The sequence below is a fragment of the Pseudopodoces humilis genome, chromosome 1 (genome assembly GCF_049639895.1).
Source record: "Pseudopodoces humilis isolate 2021_Gansu_Grassland_sample_001 chromosome 1, ASM4963989v1, whole genome shotgun sequence".
In the NCBI taxonomy this organism is placed as follows: Eukaryota; Metazoa; Chordata; class Aves; order Passeriformes; family Paridae; genus Pseudopodoces; species Pseudopodoces humilis.
Window position 1 is genome coordinate 128,710,417 of NC_142200.1, and position 26,823 is coordinate 128,737,239.

At 41.7% G+C, this 26,823-nt stretch overlaps 1 protein-coding gene across 3 annotated transcripts in view; it reads left to right on the forward strand.

Moving 5' to 3' along the window:
* The first annotated feature begins 9,273 nt into the window (after nucleotides 1–9,273).
* CDK6 (cyclin dependent kinase 6) overlaps nucleotides 9,274–26,823 on the forward strand; it is a 136,443-nt gene continuing 118,893 nt past the window's right edge. Inside the window, exons 1-2 of one of the 3 annotated variants that reach the window (XM_005518799.3) lie at nucleotides 9,274–9,508; nucleotides 11,817–12,303. In XM_005518799.3, coding sequence (XP_005518856.1) covers nucleotides 12,071–12,303 — 233 coding nt within the window. In that variant the 5' untranslated portion in view covers nucleotides 9,274–9,508; nucleotides 11,817–12,070. Of the gene's footprint in view, nucleotides 9,509–9,588; nucleotides 9,619–10,041; nucleotides 10,087–11,816; nucleotides 12,304–26,823 lie in introns of those variants that run through there. The other 2 variants (XM_014248523.2, XM_088064355.1) reach the window with 2 other exon arrangements.

Sequence of the window (26,823 nt, forward strand, 5' to 3'; positions counted from 1 at the left end):
TCAACATTAGTTTCCCAAGTTTTTTCATACTGTAGTATTATATTACATTTACTAAATAGATTGAACTCTATTGCAGCCTTAAGGGATACAGTATTCCAGTGGACAAGCAAGAGGATTTATGGTAGGAACATTGATTGATTTTAATAGAAGTTATGTGTGTAAATCTGTGTGCAATGAGATCACATCATACTCCAGAGAATACCAGAAGTGTTTTTATCCTGAAAACACAGCTGCCCATATTTGCAAAGCCTAATTTTCCTTGAAAACAGTAGACAGCAACATTTTATACCCACTATGGTTATCTACGTGACTTCAGCATGCATTGCATTTTGTGCCTGATCTAGAAATATTGAAGTCTAACCAAATTTGCAGTATAATAAAATCAATAACAGCTACAATGTTACTGTATCACACTGTATTTCTAAGTCTCTGTTATGGACAATATTGAAGAATTGTTTACCAGAAGCTATCAGTTCCTACCCTATGGCACCATGGTGATATGAATAATCCTCAACAGCCTCCATTCTACTCAAAAAGAGAATTATTTTTCAACATTTTATAGGCTGAAGAGCTGAGAAGGGGTTCCTAGCAATAAGGATAATATTGTAAGTTTTTTAAGCAGTGTAAAAAATGTAATGTAGAAAAATGTATCTTTAATAGAATTTCTAATGTAAAGTGCATGGCTATTTTAGATGATGTGGTAGGTTATTATATTGGCATCACTTACCAATATTCACAGCATTGTATTTGTGTTATATGGCAGTTTACACAAGTGTCATCACTAGATACCCAATATGAGCACATTATAGTGGCTGGTATAATTTGTTGTCATTACTAATAATTTTGATTTTTCTTAAAGTTTTGCCTTCTTTTTTATCCCACTTTTTAATCCATGGAATTGTGTAAGGCAGACTGTGTTTTCCCCTTTGGAAATCATTGCTATGTAAGTGGAAAAAACAGAGGTGGGTGCAGTGATGTGACACCATAGACAGAATGAACAGCTTTAAACACTTGCTGTGAAATGCTAGAGAGCAATTAGCTACAGGGCCCCCACATTCTCAGTGCTTTTCCAGAATACATAAAATTAAAGAATTTATCCTGTCACAGCTGTTGTTGATGATTATATGCTTTTACTGTGTTTGTACTCAGGAATGGTACACTACCAGAAACACATACAGTTAGATGGGAGATGATCTCAGAATGACCTAGTCCACCCCAGTTCTCTGGAGCAGAATTAGATCATTCCCAAAAGATGTTTAACTCCTGTGGTTGCCCAACACTAGAATACTTGTACTTAACTATATACTTGTCTTAAAAGGTGTTTCTTAATGCCTAACATAGGTCTGCGCTGTAAATTAAGCCAGTTGTTTCTCATACAGATCAATAACAGCACAGATCTGATAGTCAGGTTGGATGGGGCCTTGAACAACCTGGTCTAGTGGGAGGTGTCCCTGCCCATGGCAGGGGAGGTTTGGCCTAGATTGCCTTTAAGGTCCATTCCAGCCCCTAAAAGTTCTATGACTGTGAATCTGTGGTAGACCAGCATAAATCACTGAATGATACAATGTAACTCTCAGTTATTTCTTCCAAAGAAAATACTGCTCCCTGTTGCGGCTGCTGAGGGGCAGCCATTCTGTATCCCCCTCATCACCTGCCTGATAGGGCACAATGCTGCACTAGAGGTTTAGACATCAGCGTCTTACCAGCTCTGGGTAGTGTTACACTATTCATTTCTTTTGCACTCAAATACTACATAGTTTCAACTTAATTTTCATTACATTTATAGTTACAGACTGACACCAGAGATCATATGTGGTCATATTTCTGTTTGATCTTTTGGCTAAATAATCATTAATTTACAGTGGCACCACACTTTGGGCTGGTTCCTTTCTCATACACGAGTTTTTATAGCATGCTATGAAAAATGTTACTACATTTTTCATTAAGCAGAAGCAAATAATCCATTTCTCTCCAAAATGGGACAATATAGATGGCATGCTGAGGTTCTTGATGTACTGGCAATTTCCAGATCAAATTTACCTAATTCCCAAGTGTAACACAAAAAAGGCTTATTGGCTATCCACCACATAAATGCCATGTGGGCTCTGCGAAAGGTAGGTTCTTTCTGCATGACAGAAGGGAGCCCACGCTTAAAACATGCTTAATAACCCAGTCTATGCATTATCCACATACTCCCTTTCTGTGAAACGCTGCAGAAGAAAAAGACATAAAATCTTCTTTTAGTCACTGTTACCAACGGATAAGATTAAGCTTATTTGGCACCAGATCAGCTGAGTAAAGTTCTGTTTTCTGTGACCAACTTCCCTGATCACAGCTACATTCTAAACTAAGTCATATTCTGAGTAATTTTTTAAGACATGAATGACACAAGAGGCTTAGGATTATGGCATACAAATCAAATGGGATGTTTTTTGAAAGCTTCCACAGACAATATCAGTTTTCACAGCAAAACTCTGTCTCTGCTCCTTTTTTACATTGAATGGAAAACAGAGATTAAGAGTAAGCATTCTGCAAACGGCACGAGGAAAGCTACATCCATGCAATGAGTATATAGACACAGATATAAATACACTTACCTGAGCAGATGTAAAAGTCACTAAAACAAATAGAGCACAAAGAAAGAGGGAATAACCTCACCCGTGCCAAAAATTGCTATAAAGAAGTGTAGAATATAACGCTGATGAGCAATGACTGCAAATTGGGGGAAACCCTTGGAAGTAAATAAAACACAGGTCCTTTCTCCACCATGTCCCTCAATTGTTGGGTATTGCCAGCTTTGAGGTGGCTGATATTTCTGCCCCAGTGAGCTCCCTTTCAAAAAAAAATCTAAATCTTGAGGCCAAGACAGATACCCTTTCAGCTCTGGGCTGAAAGGAAGAGTGCCAGTGAGAGACCACAGATGGGAGATGGCATCAGCTCCTTGGGAGTTCCACCGCGTGCTTCATGCCGCAGGGTCCCAGGATGAACGGGCATTGCCCATCTCAACAGACTCTGCTGGCTCGTTTCCCCCACTGTCACTCCTGTTAGGGATTTGGATTACCTAGTAGCTTCCACAGTGGCAGAGCCTGGCTGCCAGCCCTGTGGCATAAAACACGCCACCAGGACCCCACCGCTTTGACACCATCTGCAGTTTATATACCATATATACCCCTGTGCAAAATCATAGGATCAGGGCTGCAGATGAAGATCCGTCTTCTTGCTGTACTCTTTCACTACTGTCCTGCAGTGTGATTTTCAGTGAAACTGTTCCCCCCTCTATCCTCCCATTTCCCTGGCTCTGACTACAAGCCGTTTGGTGCAGACCGACTTTCAGTATGAAGCTGCACAGTGTGGAATCCAAGACAGGACCCAGTTCTGAGCTAAAGCTTCAGGGAATGAGGCAAATACAGACAGCAAGCTGTTTTCTTCACAGTAGGTACACATTTTGCCCTTGATCATCCATTGCACAATAATGTGCAAAAAGTCAGCTTTCTGAGGACAGTCAATGAAATTCACTGCCTCTTGCCTTAAGAGCTGGATGGCAAAATACAGCTCATGGATTCTCTCAGGTGCATTCCTAGGAGTATACAGAATATTGGAGCAAACAGGCTAGTGTTAGCTGTAGGCATGCTCTTCACATGGTAATTCCCTTGGCCACTTCTGCCACTGGTAATTACTAAAGAATATACAAACAAATATGGGGAAATATGCATATGCTTAAACCCTGACATTATGTTATGGTTCTTTGTACTAAGAAACAATAGCCCCACAGTATAGTTTATTACTGTAAAAACAGAAAGATACAATTTGTAAAACATACAATTATCTGCTACAAACAAAGGCTCTGATTGAAAGAAAAATAAACTAAGCAATCATACTGTAATTGGCTTAGATGCCTAAATCAGTGCCAATTATACCATAGCTGCTATGTTTTACATGTATTAGATAGTACTTTCTCTCACTTAAATTAGTTAAAACATTGTGTGAATGTTAATGACTTATTTGTCTGTAAGTATGTTAGTAAATATGTTAGAATTTTTACGTGTTTGACTAAGAAGTTACATATGAAAAATATTTTCATATTTCACATTGAAATGAATTCTTAGTGTGCAGTTATAGCATCTTTCTCATTATGCCTGTGTTTTACTAAAAGAAGTATTAAAACATGTAGTATATATATTTATAATCCATTTTCACACAGCTGTAACAAGGCTAATGATAGGTGAGAATAATTATTTCCCAAGTTTGGTATTGGATGTGATGTCTGAAATATCTTTTCAGGAATCATTTTTTTTGCAGCATAATTACTAGTTTTTTGTTTAGAGAACCTATTCTGCCTTGCTAAAGGGAACTTCTAAAAAGTCATAATTTCTGCTAACACTTTAAAACAAATTCTAAATATTCAAAATCACAATAATTGACTGATATATCTCTACTACAACAATAGGTGGTCTCTTATCAGTTCTGATGTTTTCTTGAGGATAAATGCCTAGAAAATGGGTTAAAACAATTTTAGCTGAGAATGAAAATGCAAGTTAATAAACAAAACCCGACAATAACACCCTAATAAAAGCAAACTATTTTCCAAAGCCTTTATAAAAATATATTCTTTGAAAAGGAAGTTTCATGTTGTTCTGCAGAACACTTCTTATAAGATCAAACTGTGAATCCCCAGCAGAACCTCAGCTGTTCCAGAAATACAGATAAAATGCACAAAGCAAAACAATACATTGTGTCTCATCCCTTCTGAAAGTCCTGTTCTATTCATCACAATTCTTGGTATTGCCCACCACTACCAGCTTCTTTTAATCAACTGCTTTATACTCATTCTGGTAATTGCTTGTTATCCATTTCCACACCACTGGCTTATTCATTATTTCCAGCAAAACAGTACAGACCTCATTTTATGAAAGCGATTTGTATACAGCACATAACATAATTTCTTTTTAATTTTAATGGAGTTTGATTGAACTTTAATTCAAATTCAAATAATACATTAGAATTTTCCTTTCTAAATTAATTTCAGTGTAAGTGGATTCTTTCTTGATTTTTTTTTGAAATTATAGTCATTAAAAATAATTTGAAATTAAAAATACTGAAATTGAAAAGTATTGAAAAACATAATTTCACAAAGAAGAATTTGATGTAAAATCAGAAACCAGTGATACAGAAATTTCTTCCTCTTTCAATACACACTCCCAAATTTTTGTATTTCTAGAACAAAAAGTACTTTAGATTTACATGTGTGTAGAGATAGCTACAAATGGTAGTAAGAATTAATTTCATAACAATATTTAATAAGCTTCTTAAAACATTAATTTCCAAAAATAGCTGTAAATTTATAAAAATTAAAATATTTTCAATTTTAAAAGAAATAAGGAATTTCTTAATTTCTGTATGGAAAAACTCACATTATTGATAAAAAGAAAATGTATATTTACCTCTTCTAAATCAGAAATGTTACAAGCAGCATATTGTTTTTTTGAACAAAAATTATTACAGTTTTTTAAAGGTTGTTATGAAAATATCTATTATTCACAGTGTACTTTTTCTGATTTATAACTATATTAAAATATATATTGTTTGAAACATCTTCTTGATTTTGAACATTAAAACAAATGTAGTAGAACTTATATTTTCAAAGAACTCTGACAATTCAGGTAGTTCATTCCAGCCTCTACAACAAATTGTTTTTAATATCATATGTTTTAGCTGGTGTTTATATTTAGTCATGTTTGGACATGTCTTCCTGAAATCACCTAACTTGTGAAAATTGAGAAAATTGGTTTAGGTAATATTAGAGATTTGTATAGCTTCTTTATACTTTGGGAGACAGAGTAGTTTGACTACTTCAGATGGGGAGGAAAAAAATAGTCACATCATTTCTTTTAAAAGTGCCTCAAAAAACCTCTAAGGAGCATATAAAGCCACATTAACTATGTGGCACTTTTCTGTTATAAACTTATTCGGTTTGACAGCATGAGCATATAATCTCCCATGGCAATCTCTCCTGACATCACCACACAGAAAGACAGCTAGAACACTTTCAAGGACAGAACAATTACATATGCTCCCCAAAATTATTGGGAGAATTTGGGATGAAAAGGTGACTGAACACTAGTACAAGAATGATAAACCAGCACATTTGAGCACAGAAGTAAATGTCAAGGTACTGCAGAAATCTCTTTTCTACCTTCATCCTGAATGTGAGGTATTTATCTGGCCAAAGAACGCGGTGCCCCTTAGCCCCTCCTTGGGAGCAGCACAGTTAGAGCCCGACAGGAGTTTAAAGCTCCAGAGATCTTTAGGGGAAGACAGCAACCAAGGCTTCCCTTCTCCCTCCAAAAAGTGAAACCTATTGCATGTAAAGTGAGACAATTCATGCCTTTGAATCCTGGGGAGAGTTTTGTACCAAGCTTGTTACATCTGCCTAAATGGAAGGGGAAGGGGGAAAGGGGAAGGGGAAAGGAGAGAGGGAAGGTGTGGGAAGGGAAGGGAAGGTGTGGGAAGGGAAGGGAAGGTGTGGGAAGGGAAGGGAAGGTGTGGGAAGGGAAGGGAAGGTGTGGGAAGGGAAGGTGTGGGAAGGGAAGGTGTGGGAAGGGAAGGTGTGGGAAGGGAAGGTGTGGGAAGGTGTGGGAAGGTGTGGGAAGGTGTGGGAAGGTGTGGGAAGGTGTGGGAAGGTGTGGGAAGGTGTGGGAAGGTGTGGGAAGGTGTGGGAAGGGAAGGGAAGGGAAGGGAAGGTGTGGGAAGGGAAGGGAAGGGAAGGGAAGGTGTGGGAAGGTGTGGGAAGGTGTGGGAAGGTGTGGGAAGGTGTGGGAAGGTGTGGGAAGGTGTGGGAAGGTGTGGGAAGGTGTGGGAAGGTGTGGGAAGGTGTGGGAAGGTGTGGGAAGGTGTGGGAAGGTGTGGGAAGGGAAGGGAAGGGAAGGGAAGGGAAGGGAAGGGAAGGGAAGGGAAGGGAAGGGAAGGGAAGGGAAGGGAAGGGAAGGGAAGGGAAGGGAAGGGAAGGGAAGGGAAGGGAAGGGAAGGGAAGGGAAGGGAAGGGAAGGGAAGGGAAGGGAAGGGAAGGGAAGGAAGGGAAGGGAAGGGAAGGGAAGGGAAGGGAAGGGAAGGGAAGGGAAGGGAAGGGAAAGGGAAGGGAAGGGAAGGGAAGGGAAGGGAAGGGAAGGGAAGGGGAAGGGAAGGGAAGGGAAGGGAAGGGAAGGGAAGGGAAGGGAAGGGAAGGGAAGGGAAGGGAAGGGAAGGAAAGGAAGGAAAGGAAAGGAAAGGAAAGGAAAGGAAAGGAAAGGAAAGGAAAGGAAAGGAAAGGAAAGGAAAGGAAAGGAAAGGAAAGGAAAGGAAAGGAAAGGAAAGGAAAGGAAAGGAAAGGAAAGGAATAATGTGATGTGTTTTTTCACATCTTTTAAGAACAAATATTAGATCTTTGTATTTGAATCTGTGACACTCATATTTAAACATTATGGGGTATGGGGTTTGCTGTTAACTTCAGCATATTTTTCTGAAAAATCATGGACTTCATAAATTGATGAGGAATTTCTGTGATTCAAACTAAAATATATGGTGAGTACAAATTAAGTTCTTGAAAAGTATGCATGGTCTCCTGCAAAAACTCACATGCCACTGGCCTTTTCCTTGAAGGTGAGTGGTACCAGCTTCCTCTTTCCTCTGAAGGAAATCAGGGATCTCCCTTCTGCCCTCAACCAGCTGTCCCTCTGGGTGCTGCTTCTAAACCTCTTAGAAATAGGAAGGGCATGTGGAATTGCTGGGGTCAGTTTTGAAGTCAGTTTCTATTTAGCCTCTAGGATTTCATATATGCTGGCTAGCACTGTGAACCCAGATTGAGTAATTATATGCTTGTTTCTGATACAAATTATTTTATATTTGTAGAGTATTATTATTTTTTTAAGTTATTCTAAATCAGTGTAGAGCACCAAGTTCTAGACATACACTTTTTATAGTTATAAAACCACTTGGTTAAATTACAGTTCTCACTGTAAAAGGGGATTTGGGTCCACTCTTTCCCAGTTAAACCAGTGTATGAGGTGATTCAGGGGCTTCATCCTTGAGGTCCAGAAGAGCATGTGCTAGAGGGTAGGGTACCAGCTGGGAGAGCTGGGAACTAGGCCGTATGCTTTTTCCCCATGGAGACAGAGTTGATTGGTATTTGTTTTGTGATTTTTTTTTTCCCCTGCGGTGAATTTCAGTACAGAATACTCTCTGCATGAGAAAACGGTCTGCCCGTGCACCCTGCTCCTCCGCCTACCCCGCTCTCCTCGTCCCCTGCCCCGTGCATCTCTAGCAGCAATTCTGTCATTCTGTCGTGGCAAAGACTTTGCTGTGATTGGGGAATTCTTCAGCAACGAAGTTTCTTGATACTTCCCGAAAGCATTCATGGGCACTTACTTCCTGCCGGAGCCCTGCGCTGTGAATGGAAAGTAGCGAATACAAAAAAAAAAAAACACAACAAAAAAAATCCCCCCCCCAAAAGAAAAAAAAAACCTACCAAAGAAGAAAAAAAAAAAAAAAAAAGGAAAGAAAAAAGCCGAGAAGAATTCGTGGTTTTCTGAAGGGGAAAAAAAATTAAAAATTCCCATTTCGGGGGGGGGGGGGGGGGGGACCGAAACCCCAAAGGGTTATTTCCCAGCGGCTAGCACGCTGGGCTCTAGGAATGAGTCAGGGCTCTCTCAGTGCTGCCGCAGCCGGCTGAGCCCGCAGCCGTGCAGCGCCGAGCGCGGCGGGGCCGGGCCGGGGCCGGGCCGGGGCCGGGGCCGGGCCCTGCCGGGACCCCCCGGGGCGCTCGCCCCGGGCCATGCCTGGCCGCGGCGCTCGCGGCGACCCTTGCGGTATGCGGCTGCCTTTGGCAGGGCCACATGAAGGATTTCATTGAGTGTGAAGACAGAGAGCAGAGACAGAAAGCAGAAGGAGGCGGCTGCAGCCTTTGTAGTCGGGGAGGAATGCGGAAATGTTGAAGCACTATGTCAAACTTTTTTGAAACGGGGTCAAGTCACATTCAGCCAGCGTGGGAAAGCAAGGGAAAAAAAAAAAAAAGTTGAGGAGAGGGAAAAAAAAAAAAAAAAAAAGGAGCAAGCTGCTGCTGCTCCCAGGCAGAACAGAGGCCGGGGGAGCGAGCGAGGAGCGGCAGCGCAGCGGAGCGGCGGCAGCGCCGAGGGCCGGTGCCCGAGCCCCGCACCGCAGGCTGCGGCCGGCGGGGCTGCGATCGTGGCGCTGCAGCCCCCCGGGGGCCGCCGGCCGCGATTTTTATTTCGCCTTTTCCTTTTCCCCGGGCAGGGTGGGGGCGGGAGGAGCGGGCTGGGGGACGAGTGTGAGCTCCTTCTGCGCCAAGGTGCAGCCCGGCGCCGGCGGCGGCAGGAGGATGGGAGCCGAGGGCGGCCGAGCCGCGGATCAGCTACCTGTGTGGCCCGGGCGGCCGCTGCCGGGACCTGCCGGAGACATCGCCATGTGAAAGGGCAGACCCCGGGCCGGCTCTCCACCCCGCCTCGCTCAATGGGAGGTTTGTGTTAGAGAGGACTCACCCCCTCCCTCCCCCCTCCTCTCCACCCCCCGGGGCTGAGGATTATTTGGGGAACTGGTGGCGGTGCAGGCGGCCGTGGCGCACACCAGGTAACGCGGGGCGCCCATGTGCTCCGCGCACCCGGCCCCGCGGCGTGGCCCACACGCCGCCCCCTCCGCGCCCGGCCCAGCAGCCCACACCGCGCACCCCCCCTCCCCGCGGGCGGCACCGCGGACGCGTCCCTTCGGCAGCCGGGCCGGGGCAGCGCGCCCCGCGGTGCCGCCGCGACCGCCTCGGAGTCGGTGCGGGGGCGCGGGGGGGCCCGCGGGGGAAGGGGTGCCCCCCGGGGGGGCCGCGGGGGGGGACCCCTCGGCGTCCTGCCGAGCAGCGGAGCCGGGCCCCCCTCCCCGCCCCGTCCGCTGAGAGGAAGCGCGGGGGCACGACTCCCCGCGTGTCCCCAGCCGCCACCCCCCGCCGCCTGCGGGGCGCCCGCGGAGGGGAGCTCGGCGGCGCGGCGGGGGCAGCGGCGGCCGGGGGCTGTCCCGGTGCCCCGCCGTGCCCGGGGAGGGCGAGCACGGGTAAGTTTACACGCGGCCGCGCCGGGGCAGAGGCCCGCCGGCCCCGCCGCCACGCACGCGCGGCGCCGCTGCCCGCCGCTCGGGGGCGCCCTGCCCGCGGGACGGGAGGGGGAGCGGGGGCCGCGCCGGGGGCTCGGGGCGGGCGGGGGTCCTCGCACACCGGGCTCGGGCGGGGGTCCTCGAACACCGGGCTCGGGCAGGGGTCCCCAGCACACCGGGCTCGGGCGGAGGTCCTCGAACACCGGGCTCGGGCAGGGGTCCCCAGTACACCGGGCTCGGGCGGGGGTCCTCGAACACCGGGCTCGGGCAGGGGTCCCCAGCACACCGGGCTCGGGCAGGGTTCCCCCGCACACCGAGCTCGGGCAGGGTTCCTGCACACCGGGCTCGGGGCGGGCAGGGGTTCACCGCATACTGAGCTCTGGCGGGGGTCCCCTGCACACCGGGCTCCGGTAGGCGTCTCTCTGCACCCCGGGCTCGGGGCAGCCCCCCGCGGCGGCCCACGCTCGGTGTCGCCCAGTGATGCTGCAGGCGGGGACGCGGGGCTGCCCGGTGGCTGGGGCGGTGCGGTGGCAGCTGCGGTGGGAATTGAAGCCGGCGAGGCAGGGCTCTCTGTCTGCAGCTGAGGAGAAGGGATGGGCAGTGGGCACAGGTTTCTGTCCGATTTCGCTTTTCATCTCCAGCTAAGGTATAAGATCAGCTTAAGTGTGCAGAATAGGCGCTCTTTGCTCGAATTCCACTTAAGTGAGTCGGAATCCCCGACGCCTATCTGGGACTGATTCGTCTTAGCACGGTAAAAATGTGGTGTAGGAGAGTGCTGCAGTTGTGGAGGTCCCTGTACCGCTGTATTAAACAGGGTTAGGGGGAAGAGAGGAATTGATGTGGTGCTTTGTGAGGGGAGAGGATTTGCCCAGTCCTGCAGAAAGTGGATGAAGCTGGAAGGAGAAGGAAGTGCTGCTGCTCTCCAGCCTAATGCACTCTGCAGCAGAGCATGCTGTTCCTGAAGACATCTTTGACCATGCTGCTTTGCAAAGAGCTGCCAGTGACACATGTAGCAGTATCCACAGCCAACATCCTTGCTTGTTAATATATTTGCTAAAGTGCATATTTCTGAATCTACTTCAGGGCGCAGTCCTTCATAATGTATTATTGTCATCTAAGTATGCATGTATTTAGACTGTCCACAGGCCCTTCGTTTCTTGTGGTATGATCATGATCTGTTCATGAACAGCTTAGCACAGGAGAGAGCAGATCAAGGCAGAAACCTCCAAGTGCTATTGTTTACAAGCAAATGACAGTAATATAGCAAAATACATATCCAGGACTCCACCACATTCAATGAAGAGAGCTTTGAGTTCTGAAATCCTGACATAAGTTCTTGGATGTACACTGTACACTTATTCTCACACATGCGTAGGTAGTTCTGCTATCCCCATCACGCATGTGTCATGGAGTCATCACCTTTAGCCCATTCTCAGTAAAACCCCTCAGCATGCTGTTGCTCTGTAGCCAAGTGCCTAGCCTTCTGCACAGACCGTGATAACTTTGTAGTGTTATCAGCCACCTGGGGACGTTGATACATATGTCACCCTCATGGTTCACATTTTCCTTTCCACCGCGATTTTGCTTTGCGTATAGCTGTCTATTAGCTTGATTCTAGCAGGTTTTGAACGATGCAAAGCCATGAAGTAAACTAAACTAAACTCACTTTTCTTGCTTGGTTTGCCCTCCAGATTTGTTTGGCTTTACACAGGCAATGCTCCCAAAGACTGTATGGTAATTCCTGGTGGTCAGAAGAGGAGGCACATTGTGGTCAGTACAGAAAAGAAACAAGAGCAAGAGGGCAAGAGCTTCCTACTGCCTCTCCTGCAGAGGTACCAAGTGTGTGGCCTGTCTGCACCCAAGCAGAGTACTGGTTTTCAGAAAGTAAGTGAGACTGAGAGCCACCTCAAGGCACTTGGAGAGGAAGAAGAGGACTGGTGCCAGCATGGATAAGGACAGCACAAACCTGGCTGACCAGCAGTATGAATGTGTGGCTGAGATAGGGGAAGGAGCCTATGGGAAGGTGTTCAAAGCCCGAGACTTGAAGAACGGAGGTCGCTTTGTTGCGCTGAAGCGGGTACGGGTACAGACCAGCGAGGAGGGGATGCCGCTGTCCACTATCCGAGAGGTGGCAGTTTTGAGGCACCTGGAGACATTTGAACACCCCAACGTGGTCAGGTGAGGAAGTGGGACAACTGTCCTGATCAGTAGGGTCCTGGGTTTAATACGTGAATTGGGTGAGAAAGAGTTTGGGGGCATAAATGGAATGGACACTAGTTTGGGTTTGTGGCTGAAGTGAGCACTAAACTGTGTGCACGAAGTGTGGTTTGAGGTTTCAGCAGGCCATGGTGCTGCCTGCCAGGCCTCACCTCATCCCTGTGCATTGCCTCCCACACACACAAACACCCATCTCCAGAGGCATAGGTGTGTGATTTAAGTGTTGGAATGGATGGGCAAGGAGCCATATATATACTATTTCCTCAGGCATGAGAGAAAATGAAAAAACCCTAAACTCTCCCTGGTTTTGTCTGAACTATTAGTACTGCCAGCTGCAGCTGATTTTTGGCAGCTCTGTTCATTATAGAACAGGCAAGAATGAGAGCAGTAGTGGAATGTGCATTCTGCCTTTTTAGATGCTTTTAGAGAGAGTTATAGATTATTGTGTTAAAGAGAAGCAACAGCTTAAGACTTCATGCTTTTCAGGCAGCCTTATGGTTGAGTACTGTTTGATACTAATTTTCACCATGAGCTGCTGATCGTGCTACCAAGAGAACAAAAGTACAGGTGTCAGACCTTGCTCACAAAATGGTGGCAGTGGCCCCAGAATGTCCTTGCTGTTGTGTCAGTAACATAAATCCTGGATAAATGGCCTGTGCTCTCAAAGATAAGGCTAGCCCTACTGTAACCTCTTAGATTTTTCTGTAGCTAGAAACCTTCAGCTGCCTGTGAGTGTCTTTTATTAAAATGATGAACTTCAAGAAGTAAGCTTCACTTTGCAGATACCCAGATTGAAACTGGTCAGCATCTTGCTGGTGGTGCTGTATTAGCAAGAGTATTTCCTATTCTTTGTGTTATTTAAGCACATATTACACAGCAGAAGGAAATAATTTTTGTACTTCAGTAACACCAAGACTCTTTCAGTCGTAGAGAAATAGATACTCTGAACTTACTGGTGTATTTCAAATGCCATGCACGTGTTATCATCCTTTTTTGTGGGGTCTGAGATCAGGGGGTATTTATTAGGTGCAAGAGGAAACATGAGACAGAGAATAATATTTAAATTTAAAAAGTCGATCGCTAGCGATTAATTAACTTTTGTTCATTTCAAGGCAGCCTAATGTGACAGTTTCCTTTATGTCAAAACTGAATAGGAAAAGTGTATTCTGAAATGCTGATCATGGAGTGCATGTCATTGGTCTCACTTCAGTGAGCAGTGGGACACATACAGACTGCAGCTCACACTTCCATTGCTCATCAAGCAAATCCACAATTCAGTTAATAACCATTATTTTGGCTGGCAGCTAGTAATGCCAGAGGCTTAGTCAGTATACTTCAAAAGCAGGCATCATATGTTTGATCACTGAATCAAGTGGCTTGCTTTAGAGGAGCACATGCAAAGTTCTTCCTTGGCAGTAGAGGGATGATTGGGAGTTGTCAAAATCTTTGAAATGCAGCCCATTAATTTATGGGAGAAAATGAGGATTTCGTTTTCCGGGTTAAGGCATTTATATATTTGAAAGCTAAATCTTGTTTGGGAATAATTGAACATAATACTTAAGAACTTTTCTCCCATTGATATATTTCCATATGATGTAAAAGATCTTTTTAAGAGCCTTCTAATCTTGAATGCAGCTAAATAATGAAAGTATAGTTCTTGTTTTCCAAAGAGCTATTTGATGAACTGACTATGCAACTGCAGGCTTCTTTTGCTTGATTTAAGTGCAACTGAATCTCAATGGAGCATTGCATAAACACATTGAAGCTTCAGATATTTTTACAAGCTTGAATGAAAACTTAATCTCTGCAAAGCAGTGAGTATTTTAACCAGTAATATGAGAATCTAATTTCAATATAAAAAACTGTGAAAGTATGTTCCAGGTCCTAACAGTGGTGTTGTGAAGCCTGTACCTTTTGTCATAAGCAGCATTTCAGACTCAAGGGCCTGGTTGGTAATGTATCGGGGTGCCTGGGACATTGATTGCACACCTTTTCCCACAAAAAGGCAGAAGATAAGCGATTTCAAACTTTATCTCTTCTAAAATGTGAGGAATGATACTCAAAAACTCATGTTTTTTACCCATAGTTTTAATCTGTAGAGCAGATAAGGAGGCCTTTGGAGTGACCAGAATCACATCCTTCAAGTGGAAAAATTACTTGAAAACATTTAAATGGCCCGCTTCTGTTACAAAATATGGTAGAAGAGTTTGCAATTTATTGAAATTAAGCATCTGTTTTTGTATTATGTAAATACACTCAGAAAAGGAAATACTATAAAATAAGTTCTGCAGTTTTAAGCAGCTGATCTAATTGTACTTACTCATTGAACATATTATGCTCAAAATATTTTAATTGTTTGGGCATGCATTCTGGAAACTGCTATCGTGGCCAGACTAATAAATAAAAACAATTCCAAATGCATTGTCTGCATACTGGATTAAAATGTACATTGTTTTCACAGCACTGGGATAACAGCACAAATATTTAAAACCAAATATTTTTGATTTTGAGGGGATATCTAGTTATTTTCTGAATATTACAAGCAACTAGCCTGAGAGAACTATGTTGGAACTGCAAATAGTGTATTGTATCTGTTACCTCTGAGTAGTGGTATTTGTGATCCATGAGTTGCTCAGTGCAAACGAGCAGCCATTCAGTGGGTCAAAATTTAGACAGACTTTGTACAGATGAGCTGCACAGGCCGTGTGCTCCTCTGTAGTACTCTGGCATCAGCTGACAGCAGAGATCACGAACCCATGAACTTAGGCTGAGTGTAATTTTCAATTCAGATGGTAGCTCTGGGCTTCTCCAAAGAGTGCAGTAAGGATCTCAGCAGCCCAGGGCTTCTCTTTTGCCATGAAGTGGTGCTAAATGTGAAGAACAGTCTGGTAAGGAAAGACCCAGGACTTTGTAGGCATGGGTGGAGCTCCATGGCTTTGCTGATCAGAACCAGTATTCAGAACTAGTGTTGCTAGTCCAGCCCAGGTTTGTCTTAACAGTTGTAGATTCACTTCCTCTGAGAAATAGAGCCAAAACTGGTTTCCAGTGCTTGGGACTAGGGATAGAAGAAAATTTTCTCTGTAAGGGAGAGGTGTCTGAATAGCAGAGAATAATTTTAAACTTAATCATATTTTTCCATGCTATTGCTTGCTAATTAGGAAAGCTTTATTTCGTGTTCTTTTGTTCCAAGTCTGTAATTTCTATATTTGTACAACAAGGAGATGCATTTTTTGCAGCACATTTGCTTTTAAAAAGGTAGATAATGAAATTAGATGAGACTTCACTGCAGAACAAAACAACACAGGATGCAAGAAAAGAATCAAAGGGAAATATAGTCTTCACCAGAACAGTGATGGTAATGATAATCTCTGTACAGTAATGGAAAGTTAAGAGTGGTATATGGAAACATATGGGGAAAAGGCAATTAAGAGAACTGCTATGTGCTTAAAATCCTTTTTTGTTTTGCCCTTTTTATAGAGCTCCTCTCTGCCAGGACACCTTACTCTATTCTATTTACTTTCACAAAACAAAGTTAAAAATAGAATCTTCAAGAGTAAAGCTTACTGTAAATCAATCTGAAAATAGCTATGTGGTGGGCTTGGAAAAGTCCCTTGTAGCTGGTAGGATGATCAAGGTGCTCCTCTAGCTCACCTTTCAGGTAATAAGATGTAATGCTTTCATAAAACTTCTGTATATACAGTAGGTAAATCTGACAAAAGTTGGTCCAGCACTTATATAGCTTAGTGCTGTTCTAGTTGGGAGAAATGAAATATATATAGAAAAGAACAGACTGCCAGGAATAAATTACATATTAGATTAAGGAAATTCCTGTGTGTAAAACCCTGCTGCAAGTTATCTGTAAAAATTCTTCTTGTGATTATAATGCTAAATTCAGCTGCATCTTGCTTTCATTCTATCTCTCTCCTGCTGGTAATCAGATGAATAATTTTCCCCGTATCTTAATCATCATCAAACTGTGAGTTTGCACTCTGGGAAGGTGATATGCAAGACAGACTACAGTCGTTTCTAGCATGCTTGTTTTCATATTTAACAGTTTTAATAGCATTAAACCTTAGCCAAATTGAACAAAAATGCAAAGCTGTTTATTTTTGCTTCCTATCTCATAAGTTTTCTTTTATAAATACAACTTCTTTAGTATTTTCATGGTTTAGTAACTACTCAGTTTTTAAATAACTGAAACGATATTGAATATCACATATTAAAATATAATCTAGTCTGGGTTGCTGTCTCAAAGGTAAGTATCACAGATCTTGCCATTCAAAGTGATCATAACCATGTAAGAATGAAAAATCTTGATTCTGTGCTCCCTGTTACTTTGCAGAATATGTGCTACACCTAACTGACTTAGCTTCAACAGAATGATCCACCTAGTTGGAAGTCTAAATCTATTCCTCATTATTTTTGTATACAAATCAGTGGAAGGGAACACAGTAATTATGACTATTTGCACAGTTATGCCATGTTCATGTTTTTATGTTATTTTACATCATTGAAATATAAATGTCACTGTAAACTGCTCTCTGTGGTATAGCAGCCATGTCATGCTGCTTTTTCCCTGCTTTTTGCAGTCCAGTGGTCCACGCCGTTCTCTCTTGGTTTGCACTTGAGTGCTTGGTGGAGCCCATCAACTGCTTGCCTTGGCCAGGCCACCTGAGTGCTGGGGAGAGAGGCTGGCACACACGTCACTCCTCCATCCCTATGTATGCTGACATAAAAACCAGAACCTGCTTGACCTTGCTCAGAGGTCCCAGAAGTCTGTAAATGGCTTGGGTCTTAAAATTTCCTTGTACTTAGAAAGTCTTTTTGTAAGTGTCTTATTCCCTGTCTAACCTGATAAAGCATTCAGAATGTATCAGTTCTAATCAGCAGATCATCCATACCTAGTTAACCTTTTGCAAGACAATTTGAACATGTGTTTGTTCTGCTTTTTTCTGTTTATTAAACTGAAATGTTTATAGGAAGCATACAGAGGGAAAATATTTCAAAATGCAGTAGCTAATTTTGTTTCTCATTCTGATTTTTGGTGATGCTGATGTTGGCTTCTGACTTTATGTTATGTACTGTTAATAAGTTCAAAGGATGCTCTTAAAATCACTGAGATGTTCCATCCTCTCAAGTGAAACATTTCTATTTTAGGGGGTGTTTGTCTCCATCAAACTCTGCTTCCTTCCTTCTTTTTTCTGCCAAGTTAATGTTAAACTTCTAGTCTGTGAGGTCATTCTTGCACATCAGCAGTGTGCTGTATTGTGCGATACAATTTATTTTTGTGTAGCATCACTCAGTATGGCATCTGGCAAGCCCCTAGAGACAAAGAAATGGTGATCTTTGCATTGCTGGTTAGAAAGATTGTCTTTCACACAGAAGGAGTAAAATAAGATACAGGGATGGAGTGGAGCAGAAGAAACTGAACTTGAAACTTGCCAAGTATTTGTGTGGCAGATGAATCTCAGCTGAGGTAGAAATGGTGGATGAGTAATGGGAAGGAAAAACTGAATGAGCTTCAGAGTCAGTTTTAGTCTCACACAAACAGGATGGTCTTCAAGGCAGATGTGAAGACGGGAAGTGCCTTGGCAAGGGAAAGGCATTTCCAGGCTGGAGAGCAGTTTTGGTCAGAAGGCAAGGGAGATCGTCCCTGCACTGACTGGCCACTGCCAGGGACACTGCAAAGGTCTCAGGGAGGAAGGGACTGCCTGCCTGGAAATACTGGCTTCTCTGATGGCTGGAGGGCAAAGGGGAATGATGTGGTTGCCACTGACCATGGCACATAGGACTTGGAGAAATTTTTTAAGTTGTCAGAGGACATTGGGCAGAGAGTGGGCATGAATGGTGACCTGTCATAATCTGCTTGCAACCTTACAGTACAGAATGAGCATGTGCAGGGAAAACAAGGATATTCTTGCCAATCATATGAATTTTTTGTTAGTTATGGATGTGATAATTTAGTTTTAATACATGATCTGTCAGAAACAGGACAAGATAAGAGCATGTCAGGAAGGAAGGGTTGAGTATGAAAGGGACTTCTGAGCCTTAGGAAATTCAGTTTCTGGAGTGAGTACAATACTTTTTAAAAAGTATTTTATCTCATTCTAAATCTTAAGTTTTTTACAAAAAACATGTTTCCTGCATGAGTCTGTATGAGTAAATGTTAGTCATTTTTAGATTATTTGCAGTACTCCCTTCCTTCTTTAAATCTATGGATGGTTATGTCTGTGCTGTTCTTGAAGAGATTTAGCCTGGCTGGGTCCTGCCTGGAATGGAAAACCAACCTCTTTCACCACAGCCATTGCTGATGGCAGACTGTGACTTCCAAGCAAGGGAATGGAGTGGGGTGCAGGATTCAAAACTGAGCCTTGAAAAGGTTTAGATGCCAGGAGGGTGGGTAGTCCACACTTACAGACAGGGGCCATGGTGGATTCATTGAGACTTTCCCTTTTGCTTCATGGTACTCACTTCTGGCTGAAGTGTGGAACAGAGCAGGGAGAAGAAAAGTTGCTTTCTTTCCCAGGGTTTAAAAGAGAGCAGGCTGGACCTGGAGCGTGTGACCTAGCAAAGCACTAAGTCACTCAGGTGGGCTTGGTGGAATTTAAGCCGTTTTTTGAAGCTTAACACAGGTCTAAGTGCATTATCAAATAGAAATAGCTATGATACTACTGATGCACTGAATTTTAAAACATCTTTCTGGATACAGTTTAGAGATAATATACATCAGAATATCAATCACAGATACTGATTTTATTAATGTATTAGATTGAAGCCTTATTTCTAGAAAATATTTCTATTAAAAGTTAAAATGAATCATGCAGAATAAGTAATATAACTATCATGACAGAGCAGTAACATGAATTTGACATCAAGAGTGATTATTTGTCACTGTAATAATTCTTAGGTGGTGTAATTTAGTTCTGCAGCTATAAAATTATTCTATAAAGTTTGGTAACTGTAAATAAAATTGAAGTTTGCAGTTTATTCCAAGACTTTGCTGTATATAGAGGATTTGTTTGCTTGGTATGATGTCTAGTTATTTTCCAATATTGCTGAACAAGTTGATTGTTAATGATCTAACAAATTATCAGAAGGTAAGTGTGCCTATATACACACATTAACTAAGCTGTGTTTTTTCTTTTAAAAGAGAGAAGATTTCTCCACTTATGCCTGTTCTTCATATCTTCTTACATTCTGAAAAATACTTCTAATTATGCAGGCACTATTATTTAACAGGTATACCTTTAAACTCGAAAGAATTTATATTTAATAAATAATCCGCTTCAGAATTTTCCAAAGAGTGTTTTTTTCCATTGTGTCCTTTGACATTTTCCGTTTGGGAGACTGCCATGTCAGAAGCTTTTGATGAGATGATCGTCAAAGAGTGGAAATGTGACTCTTGATTTCCGAACTCTTCAGAATACCTCATTGCATCCAAATTATTGTATTGGTTTTAATATTTTTTTATTTACCCATTACCTTTGACAATTGGTCCCATCATTAGGGAAAAAAGGAAATAGTCTGTTAAATAATCCCTTTAAAATCAGACCTTAAATTTCTAACAACACAGTTGTGTTTTCTATAGGCAGAATAAAAAATGTTTTATATAAGTAGTAAGAAACTGTTTCATATGATTCTTTAGATGTCTCTTTAGGGTTTCAGAAGAAGACGGGTTTCTGTTCTCTGAAGTATCTCACATAATTTTTAGGACGAGGTGAACATTTCACACACCTAAATACAGGGTGTGCCAGTTTGCTGGTAGAGTTGTCCTTGGGTGTATTTCCCATGAAATACCTAGCAAACAATATACGAGCTTAGCCAAAAGTTCTGTACTGTTTTAAAAGGGTTCATACCAACACTGACTGCTTATTACTCTGGATTATCATTAGCAGGTGACTGATCTTCTCCTAATAAAAGAAAATAAAAAACTAACTCAAACATGAATTCATCTTTACAGGAATTTCCCATATTTAATGATTGAAAGCTCAGTTCTAGTATAGATGAATTGTACTGAGTTTAAGTGAAACCTATTGAGTTTGGATTTTTGAAACATTAGTCAGTGCAGAACATTATAGATTTGATAGAAACAGAGAAATGAAGTGAGGAATAGAGTGGAAAAGCTTGTGTGATTTTTTTTTCTCTCCTTTATGTGAAACTTTGGCTAGTCTTTTAATATCTAGTTGAAGTGTGGTCAGTGTGATAAATTGCTGTTTAGCAATGCCAGAGAGCTCCCTTTTCCCTGAAATCAATTAATTATAAACTGAAAATTTCAGTACTTTGTTCACTGTTCCTTAAGTTAGCATATTTCTGAGAGCTTTTTCTGATCGTAATTCCTAGCTGCACTGATGCTTTTGTTTCTCTTCATCTGTGGAGCCAGGGCTCTACTGTAAGGATAGAATTCTATCACTTTTTTTTTTTTTCCACATTTGATGTGGTATTTTGCATACAGCTGCAGAGTAGACAGTTACCTTTGAAAAGAACATTTGGCTGGTTTAATTTGATTAGAGCAAACCACCTCAATCATTACTGAACTAAGACCGTTTTCACTTTAACTTGGCTGTAGGAGTTGGGAATGTACTGACTGTGCTTAGATGTTTGGGGGAGGACTCGATTGGATACACAGCTACTGATGAAGTGAAACAACCTTAGAGGACCTTGCGTACTCTGCTCTTTCCCAATAAAAAGGGAAGGCTGTGAAGCCATTGAATGTCACGTTTAACTTTCCCTCACTGTGACAAGGAATTAATTTCCTACAAAAAAATTGGAAATGTTTAATGCATAGAAATACAGAATCATACATTTTTTTAAAACACCACGATACTAAAAACATACACAGGATATGAAAGTCTTACATTTACAACAGATTTAAAACATGCCTAGCAACAATATTTTGAATAAAGTTGTAGTAAAATCCAACATAGAAATATGGCAGGATTCTCATAGATACATTATATCCAAGTTAAAATGGAAGCCCTTTTAGTAAGTCTCAGTAAGATTCCCACTTTGTTTCATGGAGTTTTAATTTTCTACCCCTTTCCTCATCATATAAATATATTGGGGTGGTTTTTTATGTTGCATATTAAAGATCAGATTAGATACTTAAGATTCACAGTACTATGTATTCTGTATGATTTTTGCTCTTCAGTTTCCCTCACTGATGATCACATAATTTTCCTAGAAAAACTCCCATGGCTGTCTAGAATATATCTCATATATAATAAATGGCAGATGTTCAATAAATGGTAGTCAGCTGGTGTTCTCTAGAAAATACAGTTCTGATCCTTAAGTGCCCTGACTTCGTGATAGTGCATCATCATATATACAATATTTTAACCAGAGGATTACAGCTGAAGGAAGAGTTTTTGCTTCTTGCATTATGTTCTGAAAAGCAATATGCATAGTTAACTGTTCATCTGTGTCATCAGCCTAGCACTGGCTGCTAATGGCAGAATTGCATACCCATCTTCCAGCTAATCCAAGAATCAAGTTGCACATTTAGGGCTTGAGTTTCTGCTGGTGAGTTGAAAGAGCTACACTGATTCAAACAGCTTTGGTTGTTCACATCATAAGGTCCTAGTGTTAAGATGAATGAAAATGCATTAGCACAGGCAGAGAGTGCAGCAACATCCCATCAAGAGTGCATGTTTGAGATTTCACCATCTAGAGTTTATATGGCTGCAACTATTGAGTTCACCAAACTGGGGTATAAAAATCCATTAGGTTTTTCACTGAAGTAGATGTCGCATTTCTGTTGACCTGTTTTACTTGTAGTTACGCTCCCTTTTTGCTCTACAAATAATTCCTAACTCGCTGTGTATCCTCTGAAATACTTGATTCTGTGTTGTCACCTAAGCATCTTGCACAACATTATCTCTCAAACTCCAGGTTGCATCACAGGTACAGTCATTTCAGTGCAGTGTACATCTCCTTTCTTCAAGGGCAAATGCTTCTAGAGCTACAGTTGGAGACTTTGCTGTACAGTATTGAAATTTGTCTAATGCTACTCAGTAACACAGCACTAGAACCTTTATTACTGATTTCCAGGTTCCTTCAGGACAGTGGAAGTCAATGACCTATATTACTTCTCTGTGCTGGGAAGTAGATTATAAAGTGAGTCTTGTTTTGCCGACTTTATCTATCAGCATACTTTGTATTTGTGAACTTTATGACATAGAGATTAGGCAACATCTGCACTTTAATTAGTATTGTTTATCCTTAGATAACCTTCTAGATTGTTAATGGAGATAGGCCTACCCACTGATCTTTGTGGTTTCCTCGCAGACATCTCTAATCAATTTGTTGCCTCACTGTTTATCTCTGCTTTTTATGAAATGCTGAGCGGCAAGTTTTGATCAAAACAGTAATACCCATATCCAGACAGGTTGGAATCAATGACTGTAGTCTGAAAATTAGAATGATATGTCTCATTAAACTTAAGGCAGGGCCCAGACAAGTTAGTACTTCTGCAGAACTGAGCACCAATACCTCTGCATTTCATAAAGTCCCATTCATCATACTGCCTTTATGTTTGTAGCATCATTTAAAACAAACAAAAAAAAAGTGTTACCTGGAATTTCTTAATTCTCCGTTGCTTATTATTCACATTGTCTCTATTTTTAAGAACTCAGGAAGGTTTTGTTACTTTTAAATTTTATTTGGTCAGATTAAAACATCACTTAGAGATGTCAGTTATTTCAGAAGCAAATATTTGTGCAGAAGTGAAAAAATACAAACAAAAATGAGACTGGAACTGAAGATCAGGGTAGTACAAGAGCAAGAATAGTTAGGATTTACACAAAAGAGAGAGGTAATCCATTTGACTAAAAATTACATATTATATATATTAAATAATAAATTTATATTATATTATATTATATTATATTATATTATATTATATTATATTATATTATATTATATTATATTATATTATATTATATTATATTATATTATATATATTTGTGGATATAGATAAATGGCAGTCAGGTGAATGACACTGATGAGGGAGTTTTCTTAGCAGACATTTAAAGTATATTGGAATATTGTAAATCGGAAGGATATTGTGGTGTCTGTAAGAAAATACAGTTCAAAGAATACTTGGTTTCCAGTAACCCAAAACTGAGAGTGAGCAATTTCTGCAGGAGCAAAGCTCAAGCCATGAAAAACTAATAATCTTTTGCTGTCCTGTACATCAGTGAAAGGACATTGAGCCTATGATTCTGGAAGCTGTAAAGTAAACTAAGTTCACAAAAGTACCCATAAAGCGCACACCATTTACCGCTGATCATAGTATACCAAGTTTAAAGACAAAACTTAGAGATACAATAAATGATGTAGTTCTTCCTGGAGTAGAAAAAAGAGAGATCACTCTCTGCATAGCCTGAAGTAACTTGTAATAGCTGATTTAAGAAATCATGATAGTCAAGACACACAGTCATAGTGGCTGCAATAATTAAGTCTGACATTTTTGGAAAAGGGATGGTTCCCAAATTTGACATAGTAACAATAGGCTTTAGAAAAGATAGGTTAAGAAGCAAGAAGTAATCAAAAACTTAGCAGTCAAGAGGAATGATATGAAAAGGCTTAGACTTGAAGTGGCAGGTACTTAAATAGAGAGTTACAGCAGTGAAGTTTTTGTCACTTGGGTCACGCACCATTCCTGATGTCATGCTCTCTCCAGTCACTGAAATCCTGGCTGCTCTCTGTATCCTCTTCCTGGGCACTAGATACAACAGGACAGTTTAAGAGTATTGGATTCTTAAACTCTCTGAAGGAATGGGAGATGTTCAAGGGACACAGCAGACTTTCTACCCTTTTTATGACTATGCTCCAATGTATCATGATGGATTCACAAAAGGTGCACATAGCCACACATAACAAGATAGTACGTGAGATAATTGCGAGTAGACACTTTAATCATCTGAATATTAAAAGTGTACCCCATCTAGTCATGTAGGATCTCCCCGTAATAAGTACAGAACCAGCATGTGCTTTAGGAGAAAAATTCATCCTGCCCACCCTCGGTGCCCATGCTGGAGTACAATGAATTGCTCTCTGGAAATGCTCATTTTGACTCCAGAGGGAGCCCAGGTGGACAAGCTTGAGAAGTGGGCCCATGGGAGTCTTGTGAGGTATAAAAAGACCAAGTGCTGGTGCTGCACCTACGTCAAGGCAACCTCCAGTATCCACTCAGGCTGGGGGATGCAGGGATGTGGAGCAGCCCTGCCCAGAAGGACCTGGGGGTGCTGGTGGATGAGAGGCTGGACATGACCTGGCCATGTGCACTCTCAGCCCAGAAAGCCAAAGGTGTCCTGGGCTGCACCAAAAGCAGCGTGGGCAGCAGGGCAGGGGAGGGGATTCTGCCCCTCTGCTCTGCTCTGGTGAGAGAGATCCCACCTGGAACACAGCACCCAGCTCTGTGGTGCCCAGCTCAGGAAGGACATGGAGCTGTTGGAGTGAGCCCAGAGCAGGGGCACTGAGGTGGGTAGAAGGATGGAGCACTTCTCCTGTGAGAGAAGGCTGAAAGACTGTGTTTGTTCAGCCTAGAACAAAGAAGGCTTTGGGATGACCTACTTGTGGTCTTCCAGTACCTGAAGGGAACCTGGAAGAATGAAAGAGAGGGACTTTTTACTAGGACTTGTAGTGACAGGACGAGAGGGAATGACTTCAAACTGAAAGAAGATAAGATTAGATACTAGGAAAGAATTCTTTACTGTGAGGGTGGGCAGGTCACTGAACAGGTTGCCCAGAAAAATGGTGGGTGTCCCATCCATGGAAATGTTCCAGGACAGACTGAATGGAGCTGAGCAACCTGCTCTAGTGAAGGGTACATGCTAGGGGCATTGGAAGTAGATGATCTTTAAGATTCTTTCCATCCCAAACCATTCTCTGATTCTAATGTAGAGTGGCCACCCAACTGTTGCTTGCTCTGTCTCATTGAGATTAGTGCAAATCAATAAAGTTTGAAGGTGAAAAGTAGAAGTGCTGGTAGGGAGTTTGTACAGTAAATAACAGATCTCACAGAATCAAAAAGGAAATTATTTTGGGTGTGGGAGAACAAAAAGTTAGTACTGAAATCAGAGGGTACGTGGACCACGAGAATTTAGATGGAAGATGAAATGAGTATTATCGGGGAAATTTTTTTTAACCAAAGTCTGTTGTATGTGGATTGTTGGTAAGAGCTTGTACAAGCTCTTGAACAAGCTCAAGGCACTTGTTTTCGTCACTTGGCAAAAATTATGCATTTCTGTAATAGGAGGGTGTGGGTGTGGGTTTCTGTGAAATTTACTGGTTTCAGACAGTCTGCTTCTAGCATGTATTTGGCATTTAAGTGCTAAAGTGCACTGATAGTAGCTGGGATGGATAGGCATTGCCTGCTTACCCTGTGCCAATTTTAAGATCCAGCAGAAGCCATTTTGGTCAAAAATTGTTAATGTTTTACAAGAGGAAAAGTAACTGATGATGTGTGTTGGAGATGGCAGCTCATGCGGTCTATGAGTAGTTTAAGGCACCTTTCAAAGCTTGCTCAGTTGTGGTTTCTCTTTTGGTCATTACTCTTCACTCTGCCATACTGATCTCATACAGGATTTACCACTAAGTGGGTTTATTTTGTCATTACTGAAAAAATTTTTGATGCTGCACATAGTTTCATTGCCTCAATTTAATTTTGGGCAAATTGCATGATTGTACAATTGCAAATAGTTGGAAAACTCTGGTGTCTAACTTACATTCCAGTCTGAATTGTCCAAGACCTGAGTTTTTGCAAAGCAGGGGTGCTCTACCTTTATCTCTTGGAATAATTTTGGGGGAATTTCTATTTTTCTATTATCTCAAAACATGTCAGCCCACATTGTTCAGTAATAGCTTTCAAGATTTAAATCAGTCAATCAATACTGCTAAAAGATTCTGCTCCATGATTTTTTATGTTGTCTGTTTTATAATTTGACATAAAAGGCTTAAAGGCTTGAAAACAGTTTTGTTTATTATGGAACTACTAAGACAATACAGTAGTAGTAAAGTAAATAATCTGCTGTATTAAGCTGTTTGGATATGCATATTACACATACGGATATATGTTGGAAAAGGAAAACCATGAAAATACTAAGATTTGACTGCATTTAACTTGAAAATTATTATTTTGTAACATGGATTATGATTGTTAGACATATAGGCCTGCAAGTAGTTCATTGCCTGTGCTTTAAAAATATGAGAACAGTTTTCTTTTTTAAAGTTTAGAAAAAATGGAAAGGAGACGAGGACAAATCAGGAAAAAAAAATCCCAAAAGCTAATGTTTTTTTAAAAAGTTGCATGACACTGAAAATTGGAACATGGAACTGAAATACCATCTTACTCTAAATTGTTATAAAATAGTACATTTTCTTAAATGTGTTCTGGAAAGAGTAAATAAAAATTATAAATCTTAAAATCAGTGGCAAAGATCCCAGGCATCTTTTGGCATCTGTTGGCTTAACCTCACCTGG